General features: G+C 39.8%; 1 protein-coding gene across 1 annotated transcript in view; it reads right to left on the bottom strand.

Annotated features, from left to right (window-relative positions):
- The window catches only part of LOC137633221 (centrosomal protein of 192 kDa-like), an 88988-nt gene that overhangs the window by 53963 nt on the left and 18864 nt on the right, over positions 1-16161 (bottom strand). The window contains exons 6-11 of the mRNA XM_068365390.1: positions 10377-10502; positions 8059-8204; positions 7652-7797; positions 6355-6573; positions 1184-1310; positions 534-645 (exon numbers count right to left, since the gene is read on the bottom strand). Of these exons, the coding sequence (XP_068221491.1) occupies positions 534-645; positions 1184-1310; positions 6355-6573; positions 7652-7797; positions 8059-8204; positions 10377-10502 (876 nt within the window). The remainder of the gene's footprint in view (positions 1-533; positions 646-1183; positions 1311-6354; positions 6574-7651; positions 7798-8058; positions 8205-10376; positions 10503-16161) is intronic.

A 16161-nucleotide genomic window follows, 5' to 3' on the forward strand; every position in this document is an offset into this window, starting at 1 on the left:
ACGCAGTTCCGGTACGCCCTGCTGCTTCCTCCGGTGCCTTAGGTGACCGCGGAGGTAGCAGCAGTAGGGGAATCAGCGTTACGAAGCTTCATCTGTGGTGGATAATGGGGGAGAGTGGGCTGTGGCACCCTAGCAGTACCAGCCAAACTCGGTTGAGTCCCTTGTCAGGCTGGGAGGAACGTAGGTAGGAGAGGTCCCCCCCCCCTTTTTTTTTTCTTTTGTTTGATGTCGGCTACCCCCCAAAACTGGGGAAGTGCCTTGGTATATGTATGTATGTATTTTGTGAAATTCCTGTTTGTGCTACATTTGCATGGGAAGAAAATTAAATAAGATAAAAATATATATAACAAACACATACAAGCAAAAATATAAGTTATATGCAATGCTTGCAAACAATGGCTATATACTTGACCTTCGAAAAGAAAAATTTACTGGCTGCTCCAAAGACAAAATACTATAAGATATGACAGGCACAAAGTTATCCACTAATAATAAATAAATCTACATACAAAAAATGAACAGGACACACTCACCAGGTTGTAAATAAGATTGACCCATGTTACTAACTGAAGTCATTTCAACAAGGGGCACTAGCTTTGCTTCATTACTTGGCGGTGAATCAATTTTTCCTAACCCAAAATCTGGCTGCAAATAAAGTAGAAATGATTATCCTCATTAAAGAGTAATACAACTGCTATCATTGTAAATATCATTAATACAACTACTATTATTATAAACATTATTATTTGCAAATACTGTATACAGTATTTTATTACTGGATTGAATATATTGTAACCCTTTGTGAGCAATTAGTTCAGGAAATGTAAACATTTAAAAATGTAACTAAAATGAAATCTTTGACAGAAAATAAAATTTGAATATTCTTCTCAGATTATAATATATTAGACACCAATTATATTGGCCACGAAATAGATTAGAATTTAAATTACATCCTCAATATTTACAAACAAACAAACAAAAAAAAAAAGAGAGAGAGAGAGAGAGAGAGAGAGAGAGAGAGAGAGAGAGAGAGAGAGAGAGAGAGAGAGAGAGAGAGAGAGAGAGAGAGAGAGAGAGAGAGAGAGAGAGAGATATTTCGAACAAATACAGAGAGAGAGAGAGAGAGAGAGAGAGAGAGAGAGAGAGAGAGAGAGAGAGAGAGATATTTCGAACAAATACTTACTCTGTCCTCATTATCACTGTTTCCCAGGGACCCTAAGGATTCACTTCTCATCTTGAGAAAATCTTCAATATGCATTTTTTCACCCGGCAAAAGCAAGTTTTTCTCAGGACTATGGATCCAAGATGGTCTGGAAAATTAGAATAAAAAAATTGAACTAGTCTTATATTTATAAATATAAGTTGCTACAACTTTCACAGAAAAAAGAAGTCTACCTAATATATAATTGGGGGACAACAAGAAACATTCTCTGGTTTAAAATATAATCATATTTTCACTCAAGATGAAATTGAGGCAATAATCATTGAAGAGAGCTATCCCAATCAGTATAAAGCTCCTTAACTGGGTCGTCTTCATTCTTGTAAATCACTAGATAAATGACAACAATTTTCAAAATTTAACAAATATTAAAAGTAATGTGTATTTTTTCTAGCTACACAAACACAAGTCATTTAAAATAGGTGCTGGAACTGCCATTGAATAGTGACGAGGAAGCTGGTTACCGACGGGCAGAGTGAGGGGAAAGCCCCCTCCTGCCTGCCTGTCACAAAATAGCTACTTTAGTCCTTAGGTATAGGAGTGAGAGGGGTGGTTATGGTAGGAAACTCTCTAAAAGAAAAAGAAAAATTATCTTAAAAACTTATTTGTTCCTTAATACAGTACACTGTACACATCTTCCGTACACCAATGCCCCATTATACGAAATGAGTTCCAATCCTGAAGAAATATTCATTAGGCAAAAATTCATTCATCAGAGAGCATTTTGCCATTGACTTCCGTTATAAACACTGAAATACGTTTCTATGAGATTTGCAAAGTTTATCGGATACAGTATTAACAAAAACAATGAAAAAGATTAATATTAGCTGTATTTCATTTCTTAATAAAATACTAATATGTGAATATTACATGCAATTAAGTGAAACACAAGTTTCATCAAAATCTTGTGTATATCAAATACAACTGTTTGTTTAAGATTGCCCCTCCTATGTGAGCCAAGTGAGCCCACCAAAAAAATAGTTTTCACCAAAGGGCACAAAGATAGAAGTGACACGCAGTAATAATTGGTAACCTTAAAGGGAGTAGGTTGGGCAGGGCACCAGCCACCCGCTAAGATACTATACTACCGCTAGAGAGTTATGGAATCCTTCGACTGGCCAGACGGTACTACATTGGATCCCTCTCTCTTGTTACAGCTCATTTTGTCTTTGCCTACGTATATACCGAATAGTCGGACCTATTCTTTCCACATTCTCCTCTGTCCTCATAAACATTGCAACACTGAGATTACCAAACAATTCTTCTTCACTCAAGAGGTTAACAACTGCAATGTAAATGTTCAGTGGCCACTTTTCTCATGGTAAGAATAGAAGACTCTTTGGCTTTGGTAAGCACCTCTTCTAGCTGAAACACACTCCAAAATCAAACCATTATTCTCTAATTTTGGGTAGCGCTATGGCCTTTGCACCAGGTCCATCCACTGTCTTGGATTAGAGTTCTCTTGCTTGAGGGCACATTCGGCCATGCTGTTCTATCTTCTTTCTCTTCCTCTTGTTTTTTTTTAAGTTTTTATAGTTTATATATGAAAGATGTAATTTAATATTGTTATTGTTCTTAAAATATTTTGATTGTTTATTACTATTGTAGTTTATTTCTTTGTTTCCTTTCCTCAATGGGGTATTTTTCACAGTTGAAACCCTTGGTCTCATAACATCCTGCTTTTCCAACTAGGATTAAAGCTGTTAAAGCTTAGCTTGTTGTGGTAATAATAATAATAATAATAATAATAATAATAATAATAATAATAATAATAATAATAATAATAAATACATACATATACCAAGGCACTTCCCCCAATTTTGGGAGGTCGCCGACATCAAACAAATGAAATAGAAAAGGCGACCTCTCCTCTCTACGTTCCTCCCAGCCATACCCCTAAACACGTGCACGTCTTTCAATCTTCCAAGCATTCTTTTAGTTATCAACACATAATCCACTAACGCCCTTTCTACCACTCTTCCATTTGCCACTCTTACCCATGTATACTTGTTTTTATCTTTCTTTTTGAAAAAGCTGGAACTTATCACCATCTCTTGCTCAACACACATATCTACCAGTCTCTCACCACTCTCATTTTCACCTGGTACAGCATACTTCCCAATGACACCTTCTACCTTTCCAGCGCCCAGTCTAGCATTTAAGTCACCCATGACAACTACATAATTCCTTCTACCCTGTCCTTCTACACACCTACTTAATTCGTTCCAGAACTCATTCTGCTCTTCTTCACTTTTCTCACAACCTGGCCCATATGCACTGACAAAAGCCCAACATTCCCTACCCAACCTAACCCTTACCCACATTAACCTAGATGATATCTCCTTCCATTCCACTACTTTACCTGTCATCCATTCACTCAGCAATAAAGCCACACCTTCTCTTGCTCTTCCCCTTTCAATCCCAGACACTCTACCAGACATTTCACCAAACATCACTTCACCTTTCCCCTTTTATCTTTGTCTCACACAAAGCCAATATAACCATCCTTCTATTCCTAAACATACTTCCAATCTCACATCTTTGACTCTCTATCGCACATTCAAACACCCCAAAACTAGAGTGCAGGGAGCAGTTACTCTCCCCCCATCTCCACTTCTTTGATGTCTCACAGGATTATAATACAGGAGAGGGGGTTCCCAGCCCCCTCGTCCCGTCCATTTTAATCGCCTCTTACGACACGCAGGGATACGTTGGCATTATTCTAATTGCTTTTATGCCCCCGCGGCCACAGGGGCATCATAATAATAATAATAATAATAATAATAATAACCCCCTAACGAGGCAGAGAAACTACCTCAAAGGGTTAACAAGTTACACTCGAGTTTCTTCTTTCCTGTCAGAAGACAGAGAACAACACTCAAAAGGGTATGGGGTGGGAGATGTTTACAGTCACTTTTTTCAGATGTACACAATGCTTGGGGTTTCAAAGGTTGTATCCTCATAGAAACAAATATCACTTCATCACATGGTTACCTTTTGGTGGCAAGTCTGCTTACAAGCAAGAGCATTCACAAAAATAAAAGTAAATAAACCAACACTTACAAAAATGGTTATTCTCTGACAAGATGATGGGCAGGTCTTCCCCTTCTCTTTACACGGCTTGAATCAATTACCTTGTTAACAATCCAATGGCTGTTCAAGTGCCACTGAAGACATATCTCTATTTTAAAGGATGAAAGGTTTGTACACGCAGAGGAACTAACTGTGTTACAGCATATTTTGGTGTTTCAAATGATTAATATCAAATTTCAAATCTACATACCGTATTGGGTCTTGGAAGAAGCAGTTATATTCCCAGAATGCTAAAGGGAAAGACAAACAAAATACCTTTGATGTAACAGCGAACAATGCACATACAAGAAAAGGAAATAAAGTATTAAGACAGGTGGTTTGTTTATGTGGCAAGAACATGAGCTAGTAGTTATTCATAAAAGCTGTTTTGAATTAGGAAAATGCAGAACAAACTCCACTACATCCCTTCCCTTCTAGCTGGCTAACTTCTTTTCTTCAATTTTCACTTTCGATTTGTAAACAACTCATCCAAGCTACAAAGAAGTCTAAAAACAAGAGCTGTCATATTTTGTCTTGCTCTAGTTTCCTTTTCCAAGGTATTAAAGTATCCTTAAAATGTACCTCACTATTCCGTTTTGAATAAATGTAATGGAAAAGTGCTTAACAAAACCAATTAGTCAAACTAAGCAGTCGTAGATTGGGAAAAACATTACCGGTAAAATAAATACATACAAAACTCTAGAATAGATCAGTCAATGTATAAACCTATTATCCCTTTCTAAAGTTACAAGTTTTTACATTTTCTTTTCCCTGAATTTCCATCTCATCAATGTCCTATTTAGAAGCCTTTTTTCCTATTTATTTTTTTGGCTTTCCAACTGGTCTTCTTCCAACTGCTTTATATTCCCTGCTTATTTGGCAAACAACACACTAGTCTCTGGCTTCCACCACTTGTTTTTAGTCCAAATACTTTTAGACCATCAACCCAGGGGTAGCTTTCTAATACAGTACCTATCATATTCATGTGAAATACTGTAACAGGCATTTTGCTCACAATTAAAGTTACAATTTTTCAAAATTTATTAAACATCTACGCTACGGAATATTTCTAAGTGATAAAATTCTTTTCTAATGAAGGTAAGAATAAGTGATAAAATTCTTTTCTAATGAAGTTAAGAATACTCTAGGTACAATCCTTCAGCCACACCCAGATCAACTAAAATAAAAGACTTTATCTGCTGTCCAGTATGTAACCACTGCAACTCTTGTCTTGAAAGCTGGCCTAGTAACATACAGTATTTCATGTCTTTAATTTGAACCATGTTATTAGTTTTGTTACTTATTTAACTAAAACTTGAAAAAGACTTTCAACATTCACAAGTGGAAAAAGATTACTCGACCACTGGCAAATAAGAACAATCTTAATTTGAAAAAAAATAAATATATATTTAAAAGTTTCTCAGCAGAGGAAAGACAAGACTTAGAAGTGTAATTATATAACACTATACTGTACTTTACTGTGTGATAGCACAAACAGGCTCATATTACAATCAAGTTATCCACTGATGGATAGAAGTCACAACTGAAAGTTTAAAGAGGACATGGGATGAAATGGGAATAGGAACAGTCTGTCAAGACATAGAAGAAACCATATGAAGACCAGTGGGGTTGTTTAAAGGCTTAAAGGCTGCTCATGAATGGCAGAGGCAAGGAAAAGTGACACTGCCCTATCAAGCAGGACAATGCCCTAGAGTCTAACCATATATAAATATGATCAGCACCCAAGCCCTCTCTCCACCCAAGCTAGGACCAAGGAGGGCCAAGTAATGGCTGCTGATGACTCAGCAGATAGACCTGTGGGCTCCCCTCAACCCCCCATCCTTAGCTCACAAGGATGGTGAGGTTAAAGTAACCAAAGGAACTAACGAGTTTGAGCAGGACTCAAACCCCAGTCGGGCAATCACCAGGGAAGGGCGCTACCACCATGCCACCACAACTGAGGTGAACTGGCATCTCAAGTTGCGGATGAAGAGATGAACCCATCTTATTTACATGTCCAAAAGAGTCAATCTTTAAAAAAGGACACAACTTAACACACATACCTGACAGTGATTTCCCCCATTTCATGCAATCCAGATAAGTGTGAAAATTCCAATCCTGCTCCTGTACATGATTCCTCTTGCATGAATATATTTTTCTTGGCATTGTCCTTTTCCTCTTCTTCCAAAAACTCTCTGTCAATAGCATGAAAGCTTTCTCCATTCAATATGCTTCCTAATTCATCTTGATCAGTTTGGAACCAGTCGATCAAGTCTTGTTTCCTGTAATGGAAAAAGAGATATTACCTATTTACTTGTTTCTCATTGTCAAAAAAGAAATAATTAACTGTTCTTGATGGCAAAATCTATTATCTATATACCTATTGACAGTTTTCAAGGTGGTGCACTTCAATCATAGGTACACATGGGCACAATATTCTATCTCATTTCTCTTCTTGTTTTTTTTTCAAAGTTTTTACAGTTTATGTATGAAAGATTTACTTTAATGTTGTTACTGTTCTTAAAATATTTTAATTGATAATTACTTTTCCTGTAGTTTCCTTATTTCCTTTCCTCACTGGGCTATTTTCTTTGTTGGAGCCCTCGGGCTTATAGCATTCTGCTTTCCCAACTAGGGTTGTAGCTTAGCAAGTAAAAATAATAATAATACCCAAAATTCACCAGTTCACCATTACTGCAGATTGAAGTTTCTGTGTACATCATATTTAAGGTATGGATATAAATAATATTCAAGAAATATGAAATATGCATATGAAGTGTATTCATGCAATGACTTCCTACAATGTAGAAGACAGCGGAAAGTCTGCATTCAACTATAGACTATGATATGGAGTAATAAGTCAAATTTTGTATTCAAGGGGTAAGTATCCAGATTTACAGAATTATTTGTTCTATATTTCATAAATAATCAGTTCTTGTTTCTTCAACTATTTCTGTCTTTTTGGATATGTTTCTTTTCAGTGTACAAACTATGTTTTTGATTGATCCTTTCACTCCCATAAGTGATAACCCTTTAACCCCCAGGCTATTTGGAAATTTCCAACCCTTAACCCCCAGGGGGTTATTTTTTTCCCAGCACATTTTTCCAGTATATTTTTTTTAAATCGCTCTAACAGCCTTAATTTTTGTCATAGAGGTGTCAGGTTGGTCTCATTCTCTTGGAAAATGCCTGAATTTTTTCAAAAAATTATCAAAAATATGAAAAAAATAATTTAATAGTATTTTTTTGCAAGGACGTACCGGTACGTCCATGGGGGTAAAGGGAAGGCTTTTGTGAAACGTACCAGTACGTCCTTTGGGGGTAAAAGGGTTAATAATACAGTAACATAAAAGTGCTTACTCTGCATCATCATCCTCAATGACTTCCTTGGCAGATTCCCCAAGAGACCCTAAAGAATTACAAGAGGCAGAGAGAAACTTAGAGTCTTCCAGTCCATGACAAAGCATCGTTGAACGCGCAGAGATCTGAGCAGCATCAAATCTAACCTAGAAGTAAACATTGCGACAATTATTTCCAAGGCAACACTCCTATGAGAAATATCAACCTATTTTATAATGCAGTATCAGAAAGCATACTACCTTTAGCATCATACTAAAGTATGGTATATGTCCTCATTAAAATTCATACAAAAATTTCATAAAGAAACCTGATTAAAATGTATTCAGCTCAGAAGAATGAAAAAAAATTCATAGTAAAAGTGAACTTATATAGCAAAAACTTTAAAACTATTAATATCATTAACTCACATCACTAAAACGGGAATGTTCTTTGTTTTGATTTGTGCTATTTAGTTGAGATACTGCAGACAACGCTTGAGAATAATCATCATGTGAACTATGACCTCCACTCCTCAAAATGTCATGAGTCGGATGGAGATATTGTTCTCCCAGGCCTGAAAATATAACAAATCATCATTTGTTTTAATGTTCAATACATGTATTTTACTTATGATTGATGCCTGAAAAAAAGTTTCAAGGAATTAAACCAATATATAAGAAATAAGGGTGATAGAGCTGCTATGAGTATTTAGGATCAACAGGTAATTAAAAAGAACTTGCACCAAATTTCTGCTCAGAATTACAAAATAGGTTTACAAGACACCTATGACTAGCCAGACCATAGTCTTTATAACCATATTTACACAAAAGATTTCTTAGCTGTCAGTAAATTTCAAGAAATATCACTGAAGCTATTCATAATTGGTAAAAGAGCACACACCAGAGGTTAGTATCAGAATACAATGGCTAATTGTGAGCAAAAGAGCACCCTCAGTATCATCAATAGTAGATACTTGGTGTTTGGTCCTAAATCACGAGACTATACAGTAGTAATGATGCTGCACTTGTAACATCTGGTTGACAAGCTTATACTACTAATCATGAATATTCCAAAATATAGTAGACCCTTGCCAATCAAGTGTAAATAGATGGGGTGAGGCCGATCAAAATACCAGTAGAGCAGAGGTTTTCAAATTTAGGATATTTTGGGCATGCTAAAAACCAACAAGCTTGGCCTCAGGAAACTTTTTATTTTAGTACTATAAACCTACTTTCACGTGAGCTAGACCATTACATATCAACATTTACAAACCTAATTTAATGTGAGCTAGACCATTAAATATTAATTCTTGACATAGATTAACCCTTTCGTGAAGTTGCAGTGGTCTGCTTTAATTAAAATCTTTCTTCCTCCCATTTGCCTGTTCCACACTTTTTTGTTCTTTTGCAGAAATAATGAGCATTTCCAAGTTTTTTGGATATCAGATTTGATTGGTCCTAGGACCTATTTGTGTGTACACTTGTATTTTGAAGCTTCAGATGCTCTAGTAAGGAAAGTAACATGGACAGACTGAAGATCTTTGGCGATTGCCAAAAAACACACACAAAAAAAAAAAAACATTATTTTACACTTTTACTGTGTAGACAAACTATCTCAGAAAACTTCAATGGCAATATGTTTACCCTACGCTAATTGTGATAAGTATCCTGAATCATATGCTACGATAGATTTTATAATAACAGTTAGAGTATAATATGCTATGAAATATCAAATTTAATTCTTAAATTATTTCATTTCATTTGTTCATTACTTCTCTTGTACTGTAGTTTCTATATTTCCTTGTTTCCTTTCCTCACTGGGCTATTTTCCTTGTTGGAGAACTTGGGCTTATAGTATCTTGCTTTTCCAACTAGGGTTTTAGCTTAGCTTGTAATAATAATGATAAAGCAGATCAGATTACTAGACTATCAAACATTCACACTAAGTATCCATAGGTTTAGCCACCACGAGCATTCAACAAAGTGAAGATATATTAAGCATTATTCTAAACGTTCCACCTCATTGTAGCTGCATGTATTACAACAAATAAACATATTTATCACAGATATGCATATAATAAATAAAATACTAAAAACACATTTCAAATGTTTTTCCTGTGATCAAAGTGCTACTTTTAAGCCTACTCATTCACATTTCTTTAGTGACTTACTGTGTTTAGTATACTTATTGTATATCGAATATTTATAATGAAACTACACACACTTCCTTAGTTTCATTTACTTCAGTTAAATAATGTATCACTGCATACCTAACTATAGCCCTTAAAAGTGTCTTAAAAGTTATTTCAACTTTTTATATCCTGCTGCTTCCTCCGATGCCTTAGATGACCGCGGAGGTAGCAGCAGTAGGGGATTCAGCATTATGAAGCTTCATCTGTGGTAGATAATGTGGGAGGATGGGCTGTGGCACCCTAGCAGTACCAGCTGAACTCGGTTGAGTCCATTGTTAGGCTGGAGGGACGTAGAGAGTAGAGGTCCCCTTTTTTGTTTTGTTTCATTTATTGATGTCGGCTACCCACCAAAATTGGGGGAAGTGCCTTGGTATATGTATGTATGTATATCCGCAGTTAATGTTCAATATCACAAAAACTCACTCAAGACTTTTTTGCATAACTATAAAATAACCACAACGTAATGCAAAAGATATTCCAATAAGACTTGATCCTAAAAAAGATAAAATTCTTATCTGAAAAAAATTGATATTAAATACACAAAAAATTAATCACCTGAAGATCTGCATTCCTCATCCTCTCCTTGGCTCAAATCTTCGTATTCAGAAAGGTTACCTTCTAAGCCTTCCAACTCTTCCCCCGTGAATTTAGGAGTGACACTATCTGTGTCATATTCATCTTCTGAAATGAAAATTAATTTGTGTTTTAGGTTAAGTTATATTAGGCAAACTAGCAATAAAAGAAAACTACTTACATGGTAGAATTCATACACAGTTTAACAACAGGTTTACATTATGTATAACAAACTTAAAACTTCATTAAATATTTCCGTGCCATAACTCAGATTCATAGAATACATTACTGTACAGCAAAGCACCATACTAATTTATATTAAATATGCAAAAGATGGGGTATAAAATAAATACAATAAGAGGTACAATCATAAACACTGAAAAGTTTAACCAGGACACAGCTACTCTTCGAAACTACAATAGTCCTTACAATATTGACAACAGAATAAACTAAAAAATGAAAGACAATCTTTCTAGAATTTGTGCCCAAAACCTAATATTTGATGTTAGTTGTAAACTGGATCATCAAATAACATATCTTCAACCATAAGTGTTCTGAATTCTTGGACCGATTCGTTCAGAAGATTCCTCAAATGCCCTAGTGACAAATGAATTTGACTGTTTTGAAGACATTACTCCGCTGAGGTATTTCTTTAGGAACGAAGACCACAACAATCCAACTCTGGGTTCAATCTCTCTTGTTTTGTAATTATCAGATTCATTATTTAACAACTACCATTTAATAAAGATAACTGCTTATAGATTGTGAGATGGCAAAAATTGAATCATAAGGCTGGGGATGCTTGCGAGTTGGCTCCCTACTATTCAGAAACTTGAAAACACCCTAGGTCGGAATGAACCTATTGTAATGATCCATGGTATTAGTATCATACAGTGATGTTAGCAGCATTTCCTTGTAAGATTTTAGACTATTTGTGTATCACTTGTCTTAATCCTCTGGCACCCAAGGGATGCATAAGGTCTCAAGGAATTAAACTTATCAGTGAAGCTTTACACCACAAAAACAGAGGAAACTAAACTACATTACAAATAAAATGTTATTTTCATTAGTAAAATAAATTTTTGAATATACTTACCCGATAATCATGTAGCTGTCAACTCTGTTGCCGACAGAAATCTACGGTCGGGATACACCAGCGATTGCTATACAGGTGGGGGTGAACACAACAGCGCCATCTGTGGTCAGGTACTCCAGTACTTCTTGTCAACACCACCTCAATTTTTTCCTCGGTCCACTGGTTCTCTATGGGGAGGAAGGGTGGGTCAATTAAATCATGATTATCGGGTAAGTATATTCAAAAATTTATTTTACTAATGAAAATAACATTTTTCAATATTAATCTTACCCAATAATCATGTAGCTGATTCACACCCAGGGTGGTGGGTGGAGACCAGCATACATGTTAACAAAGAAGCTAAGTATCCCGTATTTTATTTTATTAGTTATTCAAAAATAACATAAAATAAATAAGTACCTGGTAAGGAAGACGACTTGAACCATTACTCTGCCTTTATTAAGTACGTCTTCCTTACTGAGCGTAGCGGTCCTCTTAGGATGCTGAACGACTCTTAGGTGCTGAAGTATAAAGGGCTGCAACCCATACTAAAGGACCTCATCACAACCTTTAACCTCGGCGCTTCTCAAGAAAGAATTGACCACCCGCCAAATCAACAAGGATGTGGAAGGCTTCTTAGCCGACCGTACAACCCATAAAAAGAATTCAAGAGAAAGGTTAAAAAGGTTATGGGATTATGGGAATGTAGTGGCTGAGCCCCCGCCTACTACTGCATTCATTGCTACGAATGGTCCCAGGGTGTAGCAGTTCTCGTAAAGAGACTGGACATCTTTGAGATAGAATGATGCGAACACTGACTTGCTTCTCCAATAGGTTGCATCCATAACACTCTGCAGAGAACGGTTCTGTTTGAAGGCCACTGAAGTAGCCACAGCTCTCACTTCATGTGTCCTTACCTTCAGCAAAGCAAGGTCTTCTTCCTTCAGATGAGAATGTGCTTCCCTAATCAGGAGCCTGAATAGGTAAGAAACTGAGTTCTTAGACCTTGGAAGAGAAGGCTTCTTGATAGCACACCATAAGGCTTCTGATTGTCCTCGTAAAGGTTATGACCTTTTTAGATAGTACCTAAGAGCTCTAACTGGGCAAAGTACTCTCTCCAGTTCGTCCCCCACCAAGTTGGACAGGCTTGGGATCTCGAACGACTTAGGCCAAGGACGTGAAGGAAGCTCGTTTTAGCAAAAAACCGAGCTGCAAGGAACATGTAGCCGTTTCAGATGTGAAAACTATGTTCCTGCTGAAGGCGTGGATCTCACTTACTCTTTTAGCTGTTGTCAAGCACACGAGGAAAAGAGTTTTTAATGTGAGGTCCTTAAAAGAGGCTGATTGGAGAGGTTCAAATCTTGATGACATAAGGAACCTTAGGACCACGTCTAGATTCCAGCCTGGAGTGAACAACCGACGTTCCTTTGAGGTCTCAAAAGACCTAAGGAGGTCATGTAGATCTTTGTTGGTGGAAAGATCCAAGCCTCTGTGGCGGAAAACCGCTGCCAACATACTTCTGTAACCCTTAATCGTAGGAGCTGAAAGGGATCTTACGTTCCTTAGATGTAACAGGAAGTCAGCAATCTGGGTTACAGTGGTACTGGTTGAGGAAACTGCATTGGCCTTGTACCAGCTTCGGAAGACTTCCCCTTTAGACTGATAGACTCTGAGAGTGGATGTCCTCCTTGCACTGGCAATCGCTCTGGCTGCCTCCTTCGAAAAGCCCCTAGCTCTTGAGAGTCTTTCGAAAGTCTGAAGGCAGTCAGACGAAGAGCGTGGAGGTTTGGGTGTACCTTCTTTACGTGAGGTAGACGTAGAAGGTCCACTCCTAGAGGAAGAGTCCTGGGAATGTCGACCAGCCATTGCAGTACCTCTATGAACCATTCTCTCGCGGGCCAGAGCGGAGCCAACCAACGTCAGCCGTGTCCCTTTGCGAGAGGCGAACTTCTGAAGTACCCTGTTGACAATCTTGAACGGCGGGAATGCATACAGGTCGAGATGGGACCAATCCAGCAGAAAAGCATCCACGTGAACTGCTGCTGGGTCTGGAATTGGAGAACAATACAACGGGAGCCTCTAGGTTATCGAGGTAGCGAACAGATCTATGGTTGGCTGACCCCACAGGGCCCAAAGTCTGCTGCAAACATTCTTGTGAAAGGTCCACTCTGTGGGGATGACCTGACCCTTCCGGCTAAGGCGATCTGCCATGACATTCATATCGCCCTGAATGAACCTCGTTACCAGCGTGAGCTTTCGATCTTATGACCAGATGAGGAGGTCCCTTGCGATCTAGAACAACTTCCACGAATGAGTCCCTCCCTGCTTGGAGATGTAAGCCAAGGCTATGGTGTTGTCAGAGTCCACCTCCACCACCTTGTTAAGCTGGAGGGACTTGAAGTTTATCAAGGCCAGATGAACCGCCAACAGCTCCTTGCAATAGATGTGAAGTGTCCTTTGCTCCTGATTCCATGTTCCCGAGCATTCCTGTCCGTCCAAAGTCGCACCCCAGCCCGTGTCTGATGCGTCAGAGAAGAGACGGCGGTCGGGTTTCTGAACAGCCAAAGGTAGACTTCCTTGAGAAGAAAGCTGTTCTTTCACCACGTGAGAGTAGACCTCCTCTCTTCGGAAAAAGGAACTGAGACCGTCTCTAGCGTCATGTCCTTTATCCAGTGAGCCGCTAGATGATACTGAAGGGGGCGGAGGTGGCGTCTCCCTAACTCGATGAACAGGGCCAGCGATGAAAGTGTCCCTGTTAGACTCATCCACTACCTGACTGAGCATCGGTTCCTTCTCAGCATGCTCTGGATGCATTCTAGGGCTTAGTAGATCCTTGGGGCCGACGGAAAAGCCCGAAAAGCTCGATTCTGAAGATCCATACCCAGGTAGACAATGGTCTGGGATGGGACGAGCTGGGACTCCTCAAAATTGACCAGGAGGCCCAGTTCCTTGGTCAGATCCATAGTCCATCTGAGAATCTCCAGACAGCGACGACTTGTGGGAGCTCTAAAAAGCCAGTCGTCTGACGGAGCCGGACACAAGATCATGGTACTGCTGCACAGTCTGTGAACTGTCAACCATGGGGAAGCGAGGAAGTACAGCGACAACCCGAAGCTGTCTAGACTGTCTGGGTCGTACAGACAACTCCTTATCGGGTTGCTGAGGTTGCCGCACTGCGTCACAACAAGTCACTTCTGCTGGTTGTTGAATGTCTTCCCAGTGACACACTGACTCCGTAAACAAAAAATCCTCTAACAAGGACTAAGCTTGGACTGCATGTCTTGCAACAAAGCTCAAGGTCTATGGGAGCAGGTGTGGTAACAGACGGGGTTAGCGACTGAAGTGGAACCATTACCCTCCCTGGAAGCATGTTATGCTTAAATAAAAGTCCATAGGAGGCTAAGCAGCTAAAGGCTCCTCTCCAAATGACAGAGTCCTCAAGGGAATATCAGAAGGAGGGAGAATAGCACTTTCTCATCTACAGGAACCATATCCGAGAAAAGCTAAGTTCTCTCAGTGAGGGTTTCACTGGTGCAAAAGCAGCAGACTAGAAGGCAACGTTATGAAACTGCTTGACAGTCTAGTGAGTTGGCAACAACCAAAGATGTGTGACTGAGGAGCATGCGGTAAGGTATGCAGAGCATGCTGTATGTAGAGCGTGCTGTAAGGTAAGCAGAGCATGTTGCATGGCGTGCGGCTTATGCTGCATGGGATGAGGCTCATGCTGCATGGGATGAGGCTCATGCTGCATGGTATGAGGCTCATGCTGCATGGGATGAGACTCATGCTGCAAGGGATGAGGCTCATGCCGCATGCGTTGAGGAGGATGCCGCATAGTATGAGGCTCCTGCCTCATGGGTTGAGGCGGTTGCCGCATAGCATGAGGCTCCTGCCTCATGGTTTGAGGAGGATGCCGCATAGCATGAGGCTCCTCATAGCATGAGGCTCCTGCCTCATGGGTTGAGGAGGATGCCGCATAGTATGAGGCTCCTGCCTCATGGGTTGAGGAGGATGCCGCATAGCATGAGGCTCCTGCCTCATGGGTAGAGGAGGTTGCCGCATAGCATGAGGCTCCTGCCTCATGGGTTGAGGAGGATGCCGCATAGCATGAGGCTCCTCATAGCATGAGGTCCCTGCCTCATGGGTTGAGGAGGATGTCGCATAGCATGAGGCTCCTGCCTCATGGGTTGAGGAGGATGCCGCATAGCATGAGGCTCCTGCCTCATGGTTTGAGGAGGATGCCGCATAGCATGAGGCTCCTCATAGCATGAGGCTCCTGCCTCATGGTTAGAGGAGGTTGCCGCATAGCATGAGGTTCCTGCCTCAAGAGTTGCGTCTGCCTCAAGGGTTGAGGAGGTAGCTGCGCAGAGAGAGGCTCTTGCCTCAAGAGTTGAGGCGGTTGCCGCATAGCATGAGGCTGCTGCCTCAAGGATGGTGGAGGTTGCCGCAACACATGAGGCTGCTGCCTCAAGGATGGAGGAGGTTGCCGCAACGCATGAGGCTCCTGCCTCATGGTTAGAGGAGGTTGCTGCAAAGCATGAGGCTCCTGCCTCAAGGGTTGAGGAGGTTGCCGCATAGCAAGAGGCTCCTGCCTCAAGGAAAGTGGAGGTTGCTGCATAGCGCTGGTACCTGGCAACTCCCAATGCGGCAGCTCACGCATGGAGGCAGGAGGAGCCTCAACATCATACGTCT

The sequence above is a fragment of the Palaemon carinicauda genome, chromosome 42 (assembly GCF_036898095.1).
Source record: "Palaemon carinicauda isolate YSFRI2023 chromosome 42, ASM3689809v2, whole genome shotgun sequence".
NCBI lineage: Eukaryota > Metazoa > Arthropoda > Malacostraca > Decapoda > Palaemonidae > Palaemon > Palaemon carinicauda.